This window comes from Pongo pygmaeus, chromosome 18 (assembly GCF_028885625.2).
Source record: "Pongo pygmaeus isolate AG05252 chromosome 18, NHGRI_mPonPyg2-v2.0_pri, whole genome shotgun sequence".
NCBI classification, from domain to species: Eukaryota; Metazoa; Chordata; class Mammalia; order Primates; family Hominidae; genus Pongo; species Pongo pygmaeus.
Genome location: NC_072391.2, coordinates 62,242,391 through 62,258,915, shown reverse-complemented (window position 1 = coordinate 62,258,915; position 16,525 = coordinate 62,242,391). Strand labels below are relative to the sequence as shown.

The following is a 16,525-nucleotide window of genomic DNA, read 5'->3' as shown; positions in this document are numbered from 1 at the left end:
CTAGGAACAATGCACTTGGAAATAGAGTGTGTTTTTTAAAGCATCACTTGGAGATACCAACCACTGCCCAAAAAGGTTTCAGAGCCATAGTTTTGCTCTGAAGTTATGTTCTCTAATTAAAATCAGGCTTTCTAGCCAGCCAGAAATTTTTGAATAAATGATGTGCCAATGTCAGCATGATTTATTTATGGGCCACCTTTCTCTTTCAGCCAATTGTTACAATTAGTGCAGATGACAAGGATGACACAGCCAATGGACCAAGATTTATCTTCAGCCTACCCCCTGAAATCATTCACAATCCAAATTTCACAGTCAGAGACAACCGAGGTTTGTACTAAGGTTCCTACGCATTCAGAGAAGTAGAATTGGAAAACAAATGGCGTTTACAATGCATAGCACAAGTATTTTCACTAATCTTTATAATGTCTTCCTGTTGAAGAACAAACCGGAAATAATAATGCCACCTCTGTTCTGAAACATGGGCTCATTTGATGCATGCGAATAAGTGAGTCTAATTTTATTTTACGTTTTTTGGCTTTGATATTCATGAAGCAGTGGGAAAACTAAGTGGGGAAGCTTACAGGGTCAATATGCAAACAACTCCATTTATCTTTTTTTTTCAAGAGGTTGATAAACCCTTGGGGGAAGGATGGCTTTATGAATATTGATATCAAGTAAAGCATTAAAAGAGATTAGTTCAACTTTGTAAGGCAATTTAATCTTTCAGCTGGCCTTGCTTTCCAAGTACAGTTTTAATGCAGTGTGGCTGGGTGCAGAGCTTGATATCTAAAAGTAGTTGCAGAATTGTTGCCTGAAGGGCATGAAACAAAGCATTGTTTGTCCATTATAAAAATGGCAAAATTTAATACGATTTCTGCTTTCCCTTTCATTAGTTAAGGAGGTTTTAGACTTGCAGATTATTAGAAATAGATGTTTTTTGTTTATGTAGTCCCAGACCTGATGCAGTCCCTGGATAAAGTTGGTGGCAGAGCCAGGAAAGGTGAATATATGTATATATTTTTTACTCTCATCCACACTGTTTTTCTCTGTGCATTACTTGGTAGTGAAATTGCCCATTTAAGTTTGTGACGGTGCAGGCCTGTGAAAACATGGAGACAAATGCCACCATTTAACATATGATCAAAAGGAGGAATACAGATTGCTATATTCATGCAATCCATGTTAGCCATGTACTAGGCCATAGGTTGATTGCTTTCCCTGTGACTGAGAACAGGCTTAGAGGATCTTAAACTTTCTAGTATTATTACTAGTATTATTTCTAGTATTATTACTTTCCCCATTACTGTTATCACTATCATCAGTACCATAAATACCAGTTGCTGTGTTCCACGACCCATGCCAAGATCCTTTCCACACTCTGTCCACTTAATTTTCTTAACACCACCATAGGTAGGCATTATTGTCGCCCCTATTCCACAGATGAGAAAAATGAGGCACAGAATCATTAAATAACTTGTCTCAAATCAATCAACCAAATAAAAGTTACGGCTGGGTTTAAACCCAGATTCTCAGAGGCCAGATGCTATAGCCTTGACCACTGAATCCTTTCATGTTGATGATTAAAGCAGACAGGCGCTCCCCATGCTGCTTGGATTTTGAGGGTCTATGATTTGATTTACCTTATTATTTCTTGACCTTATGTGAGTATTTAATTATGGGCCTTATAAATCAAGCACACACCAAATGAGACAATGAGGCAAAATGCCCTAGGTGTTATGACAGCCTTTTCTCTCCCAATGCCTTGCTTTCTACAGTGAACTTGCTCTTAAGAACTGAAGTGTGAAGGAAGTTATATGTAGAAAAACATGTTTTAAAAGAACCCTACGAAACAACCCGATACAATTTGTAAATGATTCCCATCATTTTAAAACAGAAACGTTACTTAGCACTCTTTAAGTTTGTATTTACACTAGGATTTTTCTTTTACCTTTTGGCTTTGGTGAATGTGCACTTGTAAGTCTCTGAAAAAGATAATTCTGCAAAGCACTAATGTAAATGGATAGTTCTCAACCAGAAACACACACACCTCATGGGACACACATATGTAATACAGGAATTCATTTTGTAATGATAGTTTTCTCCAGAACAAGGAAACTCAGGCACATAGTGAACATTAAAAATGTGTACTGAGCTGAATTGAACAGGGTGGCACAAATAGTGTTTGCATAATGCTTTCTAAGATATGTATACATCTGTATTTGAATTTATGAAAAGCCCTGTGTTCGCTCTTAGAATTTTCTGCATTCTCAAATTTGTTTCCAGTTTCACCTTGAATTGACAGACTGCTATATTTTTTCAGCTTAGGCTTATATCAGTTTTCTAACAAAGAAATTCTTGTAACAATATATTGCATAATGGATTTAGTTTTAACAACAGTGAAGAGATTGATTCGGTTGCCCAGAAAACTCAGATGTTCTCATATGACTCTTAGCCACCATCTTTTGTCTAGCTTCTCAAATATTTGTGGTCAATCTTTTATCTGTATTGATGCAATTCTCAACCTACACTGGAGGTCTAACTCCTGGGGCTGTATTCCTAGCAATATTACTGTTTATCATGGGGCACCCACAAACAGGACCTTTACTAAGCTTTCACTGCTGTGATAACTTTGCCTCCATCACCTGCCCTGTATGTTTTCTTTTTATATGTGCAATCATATTTAGTTGCTGTTAACCTCTGAAAACATTATACTAAGACATATTGTTCTCTAGGGAGTTATAAGTATTTTACTTTGTCACAATACTTTGCAGATACCATCTGTATTTTTCAAGGAGATTATATAACCCTAGATGAGCCAATCTACTGAACAATTCATCTCCCCTGCCCTCTCCTATAAGAGACTAATATCACTGTTGAGCTACTATTTTTGCAGGAAATTGCTACTTTTTAAGAAAAATTACTCTATTAACTATGGCAAACAGTTAATGAAAACTCCCATGTTTAAAGCTATTACAGAACCTTAAAGCAAATATAGTCCTATAATTATCATTTAATAGAGTTTCTTTCTACTAACTCCTAAAAGTAATTACATATTGAAGTAATCCAAAAGGAGTAATCACATTCCATATCCTATTAATAGCCTACTGAGTTACCAAATTTCTCGGCTGCGACTGCTTTCCATAGAAAACATGAGATAATGGTTTATATCATGCTGAGTAAAAGCATCAAGTCTCTTTCTCCTTGAGAGTTTACTTCCATTATGCCATATAAATAAATAATCATATTGTGTTTGCCTAAACTCTGGCATAAGCATTCGGCGTTTTTAGAAATATAAGAGGAAAAGCCATCTTAATACACACAAGCTTTTTATTTCATTTTATCTTATTCCATTCTGCAGCCTGAGCTTCAAAGCCGACTCAGCAGGCAGCAGGAAAATAGAACACTGGATGATTCTTCAACATTTAAGTCCATCTTGGGCTATTAATATCAGGAATGGTGCTGTTTGGGCAGATGAAGAGCTGGTCCACCCAGGTTTTGAGATGCATTTACTTTGAAAATAATAGGCATGTGGCATCTCTTAAATCACAAGAAATATGTATTGGATGAGAAAAGTGCAAAGAAAAAAAAAGACTGAGATATTATTTCTCTTTTATGTAGCTCTTAACTGGTTTATAAAACCTTCTCATGTCATTGTTTCACCTAATTCTTCAAACAACCGCATAGGGCAGGCAGGTGGTATATTTTTATCCGATTTTCAGATAAAGAAAGAATATGAGACATCAGAAGGGTCAGTGATTTGCCCAAGGTCACACAGCAATAAGTGCAAAAACTAAATCTAAATATTTGGAGGGCCTTGTTGGTTGTACATGGCACACTGTAAAATAAATATAAAGCTCATGTCTCTTCTAGTTAATTCATTTCAAAAGTCTTTGTTTATCCTATTGTCGATAATAACAATCCTCAGAAGAGGCAAATTCTGAAATTTAATTTATGGATTAATCTAGAGTTCTAGGGAATGTATGAACAGAACAGGACAAGGTTCTTCAATTTTCACTTTAATCACAGCCATAATAATTGTAGTAAAATATATTTGCAAAGAAGTTTATAATTTGCTTCTATTACAAAATTAATACCTATTTCTTGCAGGAAAATTGGAAAATACAAACTAGCAAAAATGATATTAAAACATTAAAATAACTTGATAATAGGCTACCCAGAAACAGTCACTGCTATTTGTTTATCCTTTCTTTGCATACATTTCTTTTCTTAAAAATCAAAAAGAAAAGCAACTGTAAAATATATGTCCACTTATTTTCCCACTTAATAGTATGTGATACAAATCAATATATGTATGTCAATATTTTCAAGTTGTCTTTCTAACTTCAACTATGAGGATATATAATATCAGTTGACTGTAAGTACGTATATTATTTTCCACACCTTCGCCAAATATCTAATTATTCTTTTAGGATAAATTCCTAGAGCATTTTGGGAGGCTGAGGCAGGTGGATTGCCTGAGCTCAGGAGTTCAAGACCAGCCTGGGCTGGTCACAGATGAATCATCTGTGTTTGTGTAAGTACACTACGTTTACAGGAGGAACTCTCCTAACAATGCATTTCTCAGGATGCTTCCCTGTCACTAAGCGACTCATGACTGTATATATGAATAAGCATACCTAGTCAAATACATTGTTGCAATTATTACTGTGAACAAATTATTGTGTGTTAGGTCAATTAAAATATAAGAAAAATAAAAGTGTCTGTTTCTTCATCATTTATTCCTTCTTCCACGCTCTTCTTTTCTCTCCGTATATCCAGATTTCTGACCCATGTTGTTCCCTCTAAAGAACTTATTCTAACATTTCTTACAAGGCAGGCCTACTGGCAACAATTTTTTTTTCCATTTTTGCTAGCCTGAAAAAGTATTTCTTCTTCACTTTTAAAGGATAATTCTGGTAGTTAGAGAATTCTAGGTTGGTAAGTATTTTTCTCTCAATACTTTAATTATTTCATTTTATTCTCTTTTTGCTGGCATGATTTCTGAGAAGGTGGATGTAATTCTTATCTTTATTCCTCTTCGGGTAAGGTGGATTTTTTTCTCCTGACCTCTTTCAGCATTTTTTTAAAATCTTTGATTTTTCTGTAGTTTGAATATGATATGACTAGGTGTAGGGACTTTCTTTTTGGCATTGATACAGCTTGATGTTCTCTGAGCTTTCTGCATCTGTGGTTTGGTATCTGACATTAATTTGGAGAAATTCTGTCATAACTGTTTCAAATAGTTCTTCTGTTTCTTTCTCTCTTCTCTTTCTGGTATTATCATCACATATATATTACACCTTTTATAGTTCCATAGTTCTTGGATATTCTGGGTTATTATTTTTTCAGTCTTTTGTCTCTTTGCTTTATAGTTTTAGAGGTTTTTGTTGATCTATCCTCAAGCTCAGAGATTCTTTCCTCAGCTGCGTCCAGTCCACTAAGGAGCCCATTGAAGGCATTCTCTATTTCTGTTGATGTTTTTATCTCCAGCGTTTCTTTTGGGTCTTTCTTAGAATTTCCATCCCTCTGCTTACATTGCCCATCTGTTCTTGAATGTTGTCCACTTTATCCATTAAAGACTTTAGCATATTAATCACAGTTGTTTTAAATTTCCAGCTGGATAATTCCAACATCTCTGTCATATGCGTGCCTGGTTTTGATATTTTCTCTGTCTCTTCAAATTGTAGGATTTTTTGTTCTGCCTTTAGTATGCCTTGTAATTTTTTTCTTCATAACGGAAATAGTGTTGTGGGTAACAGGAACTGCTATAAATAAGCCTTTAACAATGTGATAGTAAGTTAAAGAAGGGCTAGCATTCCACAGTCCTACGACTGGGCCTCAGTTTTTGGTAAGCTTGTGCCTCTGAACTGTAAACTTCACAAGTGCTCCTTAGTTGTTTTTTTCTCCCTCCTTTGCTGGGACAGGTTACCTGGGATGGCCTAGAGTTGGAAGTTTCTTTTCCCCAGGTCAGTTAGTCTCTGATAAAATCCCAGAAGATTAGTTTTCCTTTAAAAGTGTTTTCTAAGATCAGACCTCGTTAAGAACAGAATGCTCTGGCGTATTTCAAAATGGTTCCTTTTTCCCTCCCCCTACTGATAGGATGAGGGAATTTTTCTCTAATATTCACTGTGAGAACCAGGTAGAGTTCCTGAGGGTAAAAATCACAAAAGCGTGCATTTGCATGTGTGTGGTAGGGGGTCACGGGGGAGGTCCTGTGACTGGGTTCCCCTAGAGCTTCTAACTTCTCCACACTGGGCCTCCATCAATTTGGAGCCCAGCACTGGTTCCTGAGGAAGTTTTTGCTTGTTGGTTCCTAATCTAGTAAGTTCGATTCTCTGTATCTACTCGTGTGTCTCCAATTTGGGGACAGCTCTTTTCCCTGTAAACTCAATTCTCTTATGAATCTAGGAAAAGTTGCTAATATTATAGTTTGTTTGGTTTTTTATTTGGATAGAGAGGTGACTTCCAAGCTTCTTATGTATCAGACTGGACTGCATCTGTTCTAATTTTATTTTCTTAGTCACTATTTTTAGTGTAAGTTATAACTGTTTTATTAATTTACTATTGGGAATTGTTACAAAGTGATATAACTTAGCTGATTTTCCTGGGTTTTCTAGAGCAATAACTACATAAAAATTAATGGCAATTTGTTTCATCTTTTAAAATACTTGTTTTTCATCTAATTGCATAGATTTACACTTTTCAAATATGTGCTGTATCATAACAATAGTAATGGCCATTCTTGGTTTACTTATTACTTTAATAGGGAAATTAGTTCTCGAGTTTCATCATTAAACATCATACTGAGTGTTAGATTAAAATTAAGATTTGTTAAGATTTGTGTTTTGGGGTGTGTGTGTGTGTGTGTGTGTGTATGTGTGTGTGTGAGAGAGAGAGAGAGAGAGAACTTCCTTTACATTGTTGTGTTACTAAAAAATAAATGTTTAACGTTTATTACATTTTTTTAATTCTAACAAGAAGATAGTATAGCTTTGTCTGCTGACCTAATGACCTGGTAATTATAAATACAATATTCTAATATTAACTTCATAATTTTAATTTTCAAACCTCTTATTCCAAACAACAATCATTTGATAAGATACAGAGGAAAAAGCAAGGCCTAGAGATGAAAGGCTTGGCTTTGCTCTTCATCTCTAAAGGGGGAACAATTTTAATATTAATATCTGAATATTTGATATATAATTAATCCTAATAATAATTTATAAAACAGTTGTAAATTATTACACTATATGAATTGAGCTGCCAATTTGAGAGATAAAGGCACTGACATACTAAAAACTGGTACCAAAATTGGAATGCATCCCAGGATCTCAGAACCCCAGGGCTACATGCTTTACAATGGGCCATCTCAATTAGAATTGAAGGTTTATCAGATCATGGGGTTACGTGGCTATCAGGATGTTTTTCTGTCACTTGAGGAGCCAAGGAAAATTTTAGGAGTTTTCAATAAGTTTCTATTATAACGACAACAAAAATACTCGAGATTTTCAAGTAAATCCATTTTAAGAGTAGCCTTTTGTATACCATGAAGCCCCTTCCCTATTTGATTTGGCCTTCTCCGTCCTTGATGCTTCTTCTCTAGTTAGTGTCAGTGTGGCTTTCGTCAAATTCTAGATATTTCTTAGGTTCCCTATGACAGCCTCTTCTTTCCATCCTTCTATAATCATGAAAAGATGAAAAACTCAGTGCCAGGAAGCATCCTAAAAGTAGACTTTCACAGTGAATATAAATCTGATGTCAGGGAATCCCCAAAAGCACATCCAGCAAAGTTAGTTATATCATGAAAGCACAACTAATTTTGATAGTTACCGTGAATAGAGTTACCCACAGAGAAGCTGTAACTACATGGTGACCTCCAAACTGGTCTGTCTGACTCCATCCTTGCCCCCACTTCACTCAGTCCTCAATAAACAAACCCGACAATGCCTCTCTCTCTCTCTTTTTTAAATTCTTTCCTGCCTCTCCATTTCCTATGTATTTAACTGAAACTCCATAGCTTAGTGAGCAAGACATTCCATGCTTTACTCCTTGTACACTTTACCTCTACCATCTCCTTTCTCTTGCTACCTTAAATCTTAGGATTCAGAAACTTGAAACCATGTCAAGTTTCTGAAATATGCCATGCTCTCACATGTCCATGTGCAGGGAATTTACTTCCCCTGTCTATCCCTCCTCCTTTAAGTCTCACTGTACATAAAGTCATCTCTTAGGTGACCTCTGGCCTAACATCTCAGACCATTTGGGCTGCTTTTTTCTAGTGCTCCAGGAATTCTGCCCTAACCTCAATTTTTCTTATCACTCTGAATTCTAATCATATAATACATTTCTTTGTCTCCCACTAGAATCTGAGCTCTGTGAGGCCAGTATCCCAACCCTTAAGAAAAGTGGGTTGATTAAATGCATAAATTAAAAGTAAAGGAGTGGATGAGAAAACACTTCATAACACATAATCTTCTTCAAAAATTTTAGGAATTAGTTATTATTATGGAAAGAATGAATCTGTCATGAAATAAGCTCCAGGATGAAAAAGAGAACAAATCATTTGATGCCAGAATATTCTAAAGAAGTCAGTACCCCATCACCCAGCCCTTCCATTCTTTCATCCATTCATTCATTTACTTTTCCACGAAATTATATTGGAGACCTAGGGTTAGGGGCCAGAATGAGATGACCCTCTAATGTATTAGTTTTGCAAGTGTAATATCCAAGATGGGCCATGTGGCAGATCAATGAGCACTGAAACATTCAGAGTTGAGTTTGCACTGCTTAAAAAAAAAATAAAAATAAGAAAGCAGGCAAGCAAAGACATAAATAAATAAACAACCAAATGTTTGCATGGAAAGCAGTGTTGGTTTAGTAAGGATAGGCAAGACAGATTCACTTAGATTAAAACAGTTGGCAAATAAATGCCTTTCTTTCTGTTTTTCCCCCCTAAACTAAGGACATTTTTTATGAGCAGCACAAACTAGCATGCAAATATGCTTCTGATTTTCCACTTTCATAATTTAAAGATAGCCAAACAGATTTTTGTAGGATGTATTTTTCACCCTTAATTGCTCCAATATGGAAGATGCTCTGTTGGGAGATCAAAATGGCAGATGTCTGTTAATGCCCTGCCATTTTCACTTGTGTAAATAATCATGTTTCTTTTCTGCCTAAAATTCGTTGCTGCAGTTTGTCTCACACAGAACAGAGTTTATCTTTGAACCCACTCTCTCCTCAACCCAACAACAACAACAAAATAAATAGATCTTGGTAGATCAAACATCATTCTTTCAAGGTTGCATGTGGTCACTGACTTAACTAGTTAGCTTAAAGACCCTAAATGTCAATATCCCCCTGAATCTCTTGGTAGTTTTCTGTGTCTTAAACTAAGAAATACTTGGGCAGTATGTTCTTTTCTCTCCATTTACCCTACCAGCAAGGAGAAAATTATTATCAAACATAAGTGAAAGCAGAGTTGATTTTAAGAAATGTGATTAAACGTGACAATGAAAAGTCTCTTAATGCTAACAAACTGCATACTTCGATATCTCATACACACATGCTTGAATTTCACATGCACACAGGCAAGTATTTCTATCATGTTACTCTTTATTGTCCTTCTTGTTTTGCAGATTCCTCAGTACAAAAGGTAATAATTGGAAGAACAGTGGTGTGTAGCTCCCTAATTCAGTTAGGAGACATTACAGCCATCAGAGTCTTGGTCAATTATTTTCATTAGTATGTTAAGGCTCATCATTTATAGAATTTGCATTATTGTAGCATATCCTTTATTTCAAAATATTGGGAAAGTAATAGGTTTCTTCTTGCCTCTTTCACAGTGGTTTGTTTGTGAAGGGTGTATGTTTGTGTGTGTATGTCTGTGTCTGGAAACGCTATGGGAACAGCTGTTGAATGAGTACCCCTGATTGTTTGTGGGTCTCTTTGCCGCAAAAATTCTTAGGTTTCTAAGAACTGTTCTTTTATCTAGAAACTGAGTCTAGAAACTGAGTTTTTTTTTTTTTTGGTCTAATTATAGGCTATGATGGAATTCAACTAATTAACCAACCTATTGTGGATATTTAAAAAAAAACTAGTTTAATTGGAATGCAATAATATCAGTGTTCCGGGGTCAGTTATGTGCTTATAAAATTCAATGAAACCTAGAGGACTTCAAATTCTAGTTCTGTTATTTTCCATGTGCTTGTGAGAAATTGCTTCCCTCTTAGTTTCTCAGTTTTGTTTCCTCTAAGATATGGGTCATTATAATCTTTGCACAGTTTGAAAAAATGTTTGGGATAATGTATGTAAAAGTAACAAACAACAGCGTTTGCCCATATTAGCAGTTCAATCAATGTTGCTTAGTTAAATTTGCTTCAATTTACAGAATAATAACAGAATAATAAGATAGCAAGATAAAGATATTTAGCAAAAGCAAAATCCGCAATATAAATATAAGCAACATTAGAAGGAGTTGGAGAAGATGGGAACTAGAAATGGACTGTGAGATAATGAATCAGTAAACTCTGACTGTGTGGAAAAGTCGGACTGATATGAAATGCATTGGAAAGCACAGCATTCAGCCATTTATTCTGTCAACACACACAACAGTGCTAAATGCCTAAATGCACAAAGACGACTGAAAAGCTAAATAAGACAAGGCCCCTTCCCTCAAGGAGGTTATTGTCTGGTGAAGAGGTCAGACATTCAGTCACGATGGGCTGTGAAATGTACAAACTATGCAGTGATGTGTACAGGTAGGTAGAGAGCTCACAGGGTATTCAGAAAGGCAAGAAAATAGAGGTGTACACACAGACTAGTAAGTTCATCGTTGATCAGTAGTAACATCAGCAGTGTATTGTCACAAACTTCTAAAAATGTTCTATGAAATTTCCATTATTTTAGTCCCCTGGATTGAAGATGGTAAACGTTGACTGACATCAAAACTTAAAATTAATTTTTCAAAATTCACAAATGTAAATAAGTGTAAAGAAATCAAAATAACTAAATGCTCAAATGATGCCTTTTGTAATTGTATGTCAGCTATACTTCTGAAATTATTGACGCTTATAACTCTACTAAGAAATTTTAGTCACACACTATATATAAATTTTATGTATGTGCTTATTTATGTGTATATATATATGTGTGTGTGTGTATATATATATATAGATGGGTGTGTGTGTGTGTGCACGGGCATGTGTGGGCACAGGAATATTTTTTCCATTATCTTGACAGAGCTATTGCCACATTTCTAAGGAAAGTGGTGTAGGCAAGAGCAAAATAATCAAATAATGATTATTCTGCTAGTGACTGAATGCCTGTCTTCAAGTGTATGGGAGCTTTTCATGTGGTAGATAGATCTACTTCCTCTCTGAGGTTTGGGAAGAAATGTAGAGTAGGCAGATTTGGGTCAGCAGTGAGCAAAATACCTCCCTGGGAGCAAGTCTTGGCCTACATTCTCGGTTTTCCAGCAGTCTACAGAGAGGATCCTCAGACTGAAGTGCCCTGTGGCCTTTTTCATAAGATAGAATGTCTCTGATCAGGTTGAGCTGTGAGGATTTTTTAGCTTCAGAGAAGAGATGGACAGAGGAAAAGGACTGGTAAGGAAGAGCATCTGCAGAGCCTTAGGGAAGCTGCTGGGTGACTGATGCCGTCGCCCTGGGATAAGCCTCTCTCCTGACACCATGATGAGGGCAGAGGGTCCTGGTCCTTTGCTTTGGTGCTTCCTGTTTTCAAGTTTTCAATATGCCGGAGCTGGTCCATATATTGCCCACTTGATCCGCTTTTAATTTTTTCCTTTTTTATTTTTTTGGCTAATGCAGGGTTGTCACCCAGTGCAGTCTATCAAGGTCTTCTTTCTCTCCCCATCTTAATGTTCCCCTTGATTGCCAGTCTTATATATTTCCTCATTGGGCTACATCATCATCATAACCCCTATATTGGTATTCCCCAACTGGTACCATGGAGATCATCATTATCAGGAACTTTTATATTGTATTTGTATAATGAAAAAGTGTACAAGTAAAAGCAGCATGCAATTAGGAGTCCAGGTTGGACTAAAACTTAGAAGCCTGAATTCGTTTTTCCATTAATAGAAACACTACACTTTGTGCATGACATATTCTGGTAATTAATGGCCCTATTTGCAAGTTTTGGCCTAAGTGGGGGAAAACACACAACTGGTTACATATCTGTAGCCAGGGATGAGAACACTGGTGTCAAGATCAAAACCCAAGATGCTTGAAAAACATTTTCTTGTCGTAGGAAATATATTGCCCATGACTGAAGAATATGAAATACTTTCTTACCTTTGAATGAAGAGTCCTTCTACATAGGCAATTACATTCAGAGCTACAATGACATGTCCAAGAATTCACTTTCCTCCTTTGCCAATAAGTTTCTCTTCCTCATTAGTCTACTGCTCAAAGAGAAGAACTTCCAGAAAAGAATTAATATTTACTGATCATCGCCAACAGGCTGGCAACTGTGCTAAGTAGCTTTATGAATGGAATCAAATTTAACCTAAAATTATTAGTTTCACAGATGACAACATGGAAAATCAAAACACGTAGATAACATGTTTAAAGTCAGGCAATTAATATGTACAAGATTCAAGATTCAAACCCAGGTCTGTTTGACCCCAAAGATTGAGTTTTTTGCTTCTTAGACTCTTTATATGAGAAAAAGATCTAGGAAATCTCTATGGAAATTTTAAAATTGATGGAATATTTGTCTTTTTCTGTTTATCTTATTAACCTGGAGCCAATCTGACACTTTCCTGGAAATATGTCCTCACTGAACCTCTTTTTTTCTTGGGTTATCCATAAACCTCGGTAATGCATATGTCCAATGCAAGGGGACCCACTCAAAGATGGATAGGGAGTTGAAAGCTAATATGTAGTCAAATATGGGTGAAAAATTGGTTTCTAGTAAAGGGGTTTTGTTATTGTTGTTAGTTTGTTTATATTTCTATTTGTGTGTCCAGATTTGTTTTTCATGAAGTTCCTGACCATAGTGGCTATTTTTTTTCCATCTTTTTAGAGACAGGATCTCATTCTGTCAGCCATGGTGTAGTTCAGTGGTACTATTATAGCTCACTGTAGCCTTGAACTCCTGGGCTCAAGCGATCCTCTGGCGTCAGTCTCCTAAGTAGATGGGACTATAGATGCTGGTCACCCCACCTGAATAATTGTTTAACTTTTTATTTTTTTAGAGACAAGGTCTCGCTATGTTGCCCAGGCTGGTCTAGAACTCCTGGCTTTAAACGATTCTCCCATCTCAGCCTCCCAAAGTGTCGAGATTACAGGTGTGAACCACCATACCAACCCATAGTGGATTTTTTTTTCTTTTTGATTCAGAGTCTCATTCTGTCTCCCAGGTTGGAGTGCAGTGGCACAATCTCGGCTCACTGCAACTTCCACCTCCCAGGTTCTTTTGCCTCAGCCTCCTGAATAACTGGAATTATAGGCATGCGCCACCACACCCAGCTAATTTTTTTTGTTTATTTTTGTTGTTGTTGTTTTTTTTTTTTTTTTTTTTTTTTTGAGATGGAGTCTTGCTCTGTCGCCCAGGCTGGCGTGCAGTGGCGTGATCTCGGCTCACTGCAAGCTCTGCCGCCCGGGTTCATGCCATTCTCCTGCCTCAGCCTCCCGAGTAGCTGGGACTACAGGCACCCACCACCACGCCCGGCTAATTTTTTGTATTTTTAGTAGAGATGGTGTTTCATCGTGTTAGCCAGGATGGTCTTGATCTCCTGACCTCGTGATCTGCCCGCCTCGGCCTCCCAAAGTGCTGGGATTACAGGCGTAAGCCACCGTGCCTGGTCTTTTTATTTATTTATTTTTATTTTTTATTTTTATTTTTTAGTAGAGAGGGGGTTTTACTGTTTTGGCCAGGCTGGTCTGGAACTCCTGGCCTCAAGTCATCTGCCCGCCAGGTTCTCCCAAGTGCTGGGATTACAGGCATGAGCCACCATGCCAGGCCATAGTGACATTTCTGATCAGTGATCAGAGTGGATCACAAGAAGGACAGGCCGTGATACCGAAATACCACTCAGAAATGCCACTTCTGAGAGAAGGCTCGCACTCCCATTGGTCCTGGAACAACCTGGATCTAAAGGGGGAATATTTTATTGACTCAAGCAACACAGACCACCTAAATGCCAAACCAGGCTGCTAGACACGTCTCCTACCCACTGTGTTCACCTTTACCAGCTCACCAGCCCTGGAGGATCTCAGTAATATGTGTTCAGTTTTCTGGTAGAGGGATCCCCTGAGCCTTCTGGAAGCACAACACAGAGGATAAACACTGATTTCTATCATGTTATTTAGTTGCTTAACAACCCCATGAGGGATGCTTGCTATCAATAAGTCTCCTAATTTTAAAGATGAACAAATGGGGCTCTAGATGGGAAAAGTTACCCAGTTGAAAGCAGATAATTAGTATTCACCCAGAAAGAAAGCCTTAGTCCGTTTCTGTCCCACTTCTTGAACTGATCTTAAAATCCATATGTAATGCATGTTTTAATAGCAGAGGTTTGAAAAGTTCTTGCAATCCTACTGATCTATCACTCAGAGATTGTAAATGGTTTGGTCAGCTGGGTACTTTGATGAGCTTTTACATAGTGGTTTCTGTGTGTCAGAGAGGACTCAGTTGTTCAGAATATGAAACATCTTGAATTCATGTGCCAATGTCATGCCCAGATCCATATTTTCCATTGGTGTTTGAGTTTCAATTACCTTCTTCCGTAACCCAACCTGCTGTGATCTGGAAGTGCAGGTCTGCCTGGATGGCACATTGAAGAATAGATTTTAAATTATGATTTCCACAAGTTTATAAAAATAAAAATAATCTGTTCCCATACTCTCCAGCCATAACACTATGGATAACAGAGTAGGACCAAATGTGTAAACCAAGCAAGTCATCTGCTGGGCATGTCACCCATATCAAAGAGTTTTCTTTGACCTAGAAATTCAATTAAATTTTTAACATTTATTTTTATCCATGATGACATGGACATTTCAGATCATTAAAATGGAGTAGTTATTGTAACTTTCAATTTGTGAGAGTCTAATTTAACTATGAAAACATATACAAGAAGAGAAAATATATTTTGAATTAATTTATTATAGATATGTAATTTTTATTGTAATTGCTAAGTATGGAACAATGGTATGTAAAGCCTAGAGCAGGAAAGAATAGTCAGGTGACTGCATTTTCACTTACTATTTTACATGACTAGCTTACTTTTATTTTTTTATCCTATTTCATAGTATGTACAATTTTTGTATAATTTTCCCCAGTGATAAGAGAAATGTATGTCAATCATACAAAATTCAGAAAATACAGAATTGAGGGCTGGCTGTTCTGTGTTGTTTTGGAAGAAATGTTGGCAGTGAAGGACAGAGAACTGGTCATATCAGGTCTACGAGAGCCAGAGAGTACAAAACCTCACAATCTGCAATACTCAGAATTTCTGCTCATCCCTAAATAAGACTGAATCTGCCATATATATATATCTAACAAAAAATAAATTGTAGTAGGCCTTCCATATTCATGGGTTCCACGTTTGTGAATTCAGCCAACCAAACATCAAATATATTTGGGGAGAAAAACAGAAAACAGCAAAAAATTGTAATACAACAATGAAAAATAATACAAAATTTGAAACTACATTATCATAACTATTTACATGGCTGTTACATGATATTAGGTATTATAAGTAATCTAGAGATCATTTAACACAGATGGGAGAATATGTGTAGGCTATATGCAAATACTGTGCCATTGTATATAAGGACTTTGAACATCCCTGGATTTTGGTATTCAGGGGAGGGTCCTATAACCAATACCCTGCAGATACCAAGGGAAAATTATACATTTTCTTTAACCTAAAATATATTAAATAATTTTGAAATTCTGAGATTTTTTTTCCCTACTACAGGAGCTAATTCAAAATCCTGTCAACCTATTTAAAGCCTACCAGCTATTGGGCCGTGATGCTAGTCATAATATTCATATTGCTATAAACTCTGATTCTTAACCCACAAACAGAGGCAGGCCATACCAGAAGTTCAGTGTGTGTGTATGTGTGTGTGTGTGTGTGTGTGTGTATGCATTTATGTGTAATTTGATGGAACATGTTAAAAATTTCAACTGTTATATAATACCAATGCTTTCCCATTAGAAATTAAACCTTAGAAAATTAGTTGCGGCTGGTAGAGAAAACATGATGAGGAAGTATTTTGGGGGCAGAGGCTACAAAAGATTGGGAAATACAGAAAAGTCAACATCTGGAATTTTGGTTAAATCCTTCCCAGAACACGGTTATGCCATTTGTTCAACAAATATTTATTGAATGTCTGCTGTGTTTCTGGCCCTGGAGAGACTGAGATGAATCAGACAAAAATCCCCTATTCTCAAGAAGTTCACAGTCTCACAGAGGTCAAAGTGGTTATGTCAACAAATCATGACAGAAGAGTAGGTTATGTATTTCTATATGAATATACAGTGTGGTGGG

At 36.6% G+C, this 16,525-nt stretch overlaps 1 protein-coding gene across 15 annotated transcripts in view; it reads left to right on the top strand.

The window, feature by feature from the left end:
* Positions 1–16,525, top strand: part of CDH11 (cadherin 11) — a 171,988-nt gene that overhangs the window by 149,976 nt on the left and 5,487 nt on the right. For 6 of the 15 annotated variants that reach the window (XM_063655233.1, XM_063655235.1, XM_063655237.1 and 3 more), the window contains 2 exons: positions 210–327; positions 950–1,000. In XM_063655233.1, the coding sequence (XP_063511303.1) occupies positions 210–327; positions 950–1,000 (169 nt within the window). Of the gene's footprint in view, positions 1–209; positions 328–949; positions 1,001–3,358; positions 15,669–16,525 lie in introns of those variants that run through there. The other 9 variants (XM_063655238.1, XM_063655240.1, XM_063655241.1 and 6 more) reach the window with 3 other exon arrangements.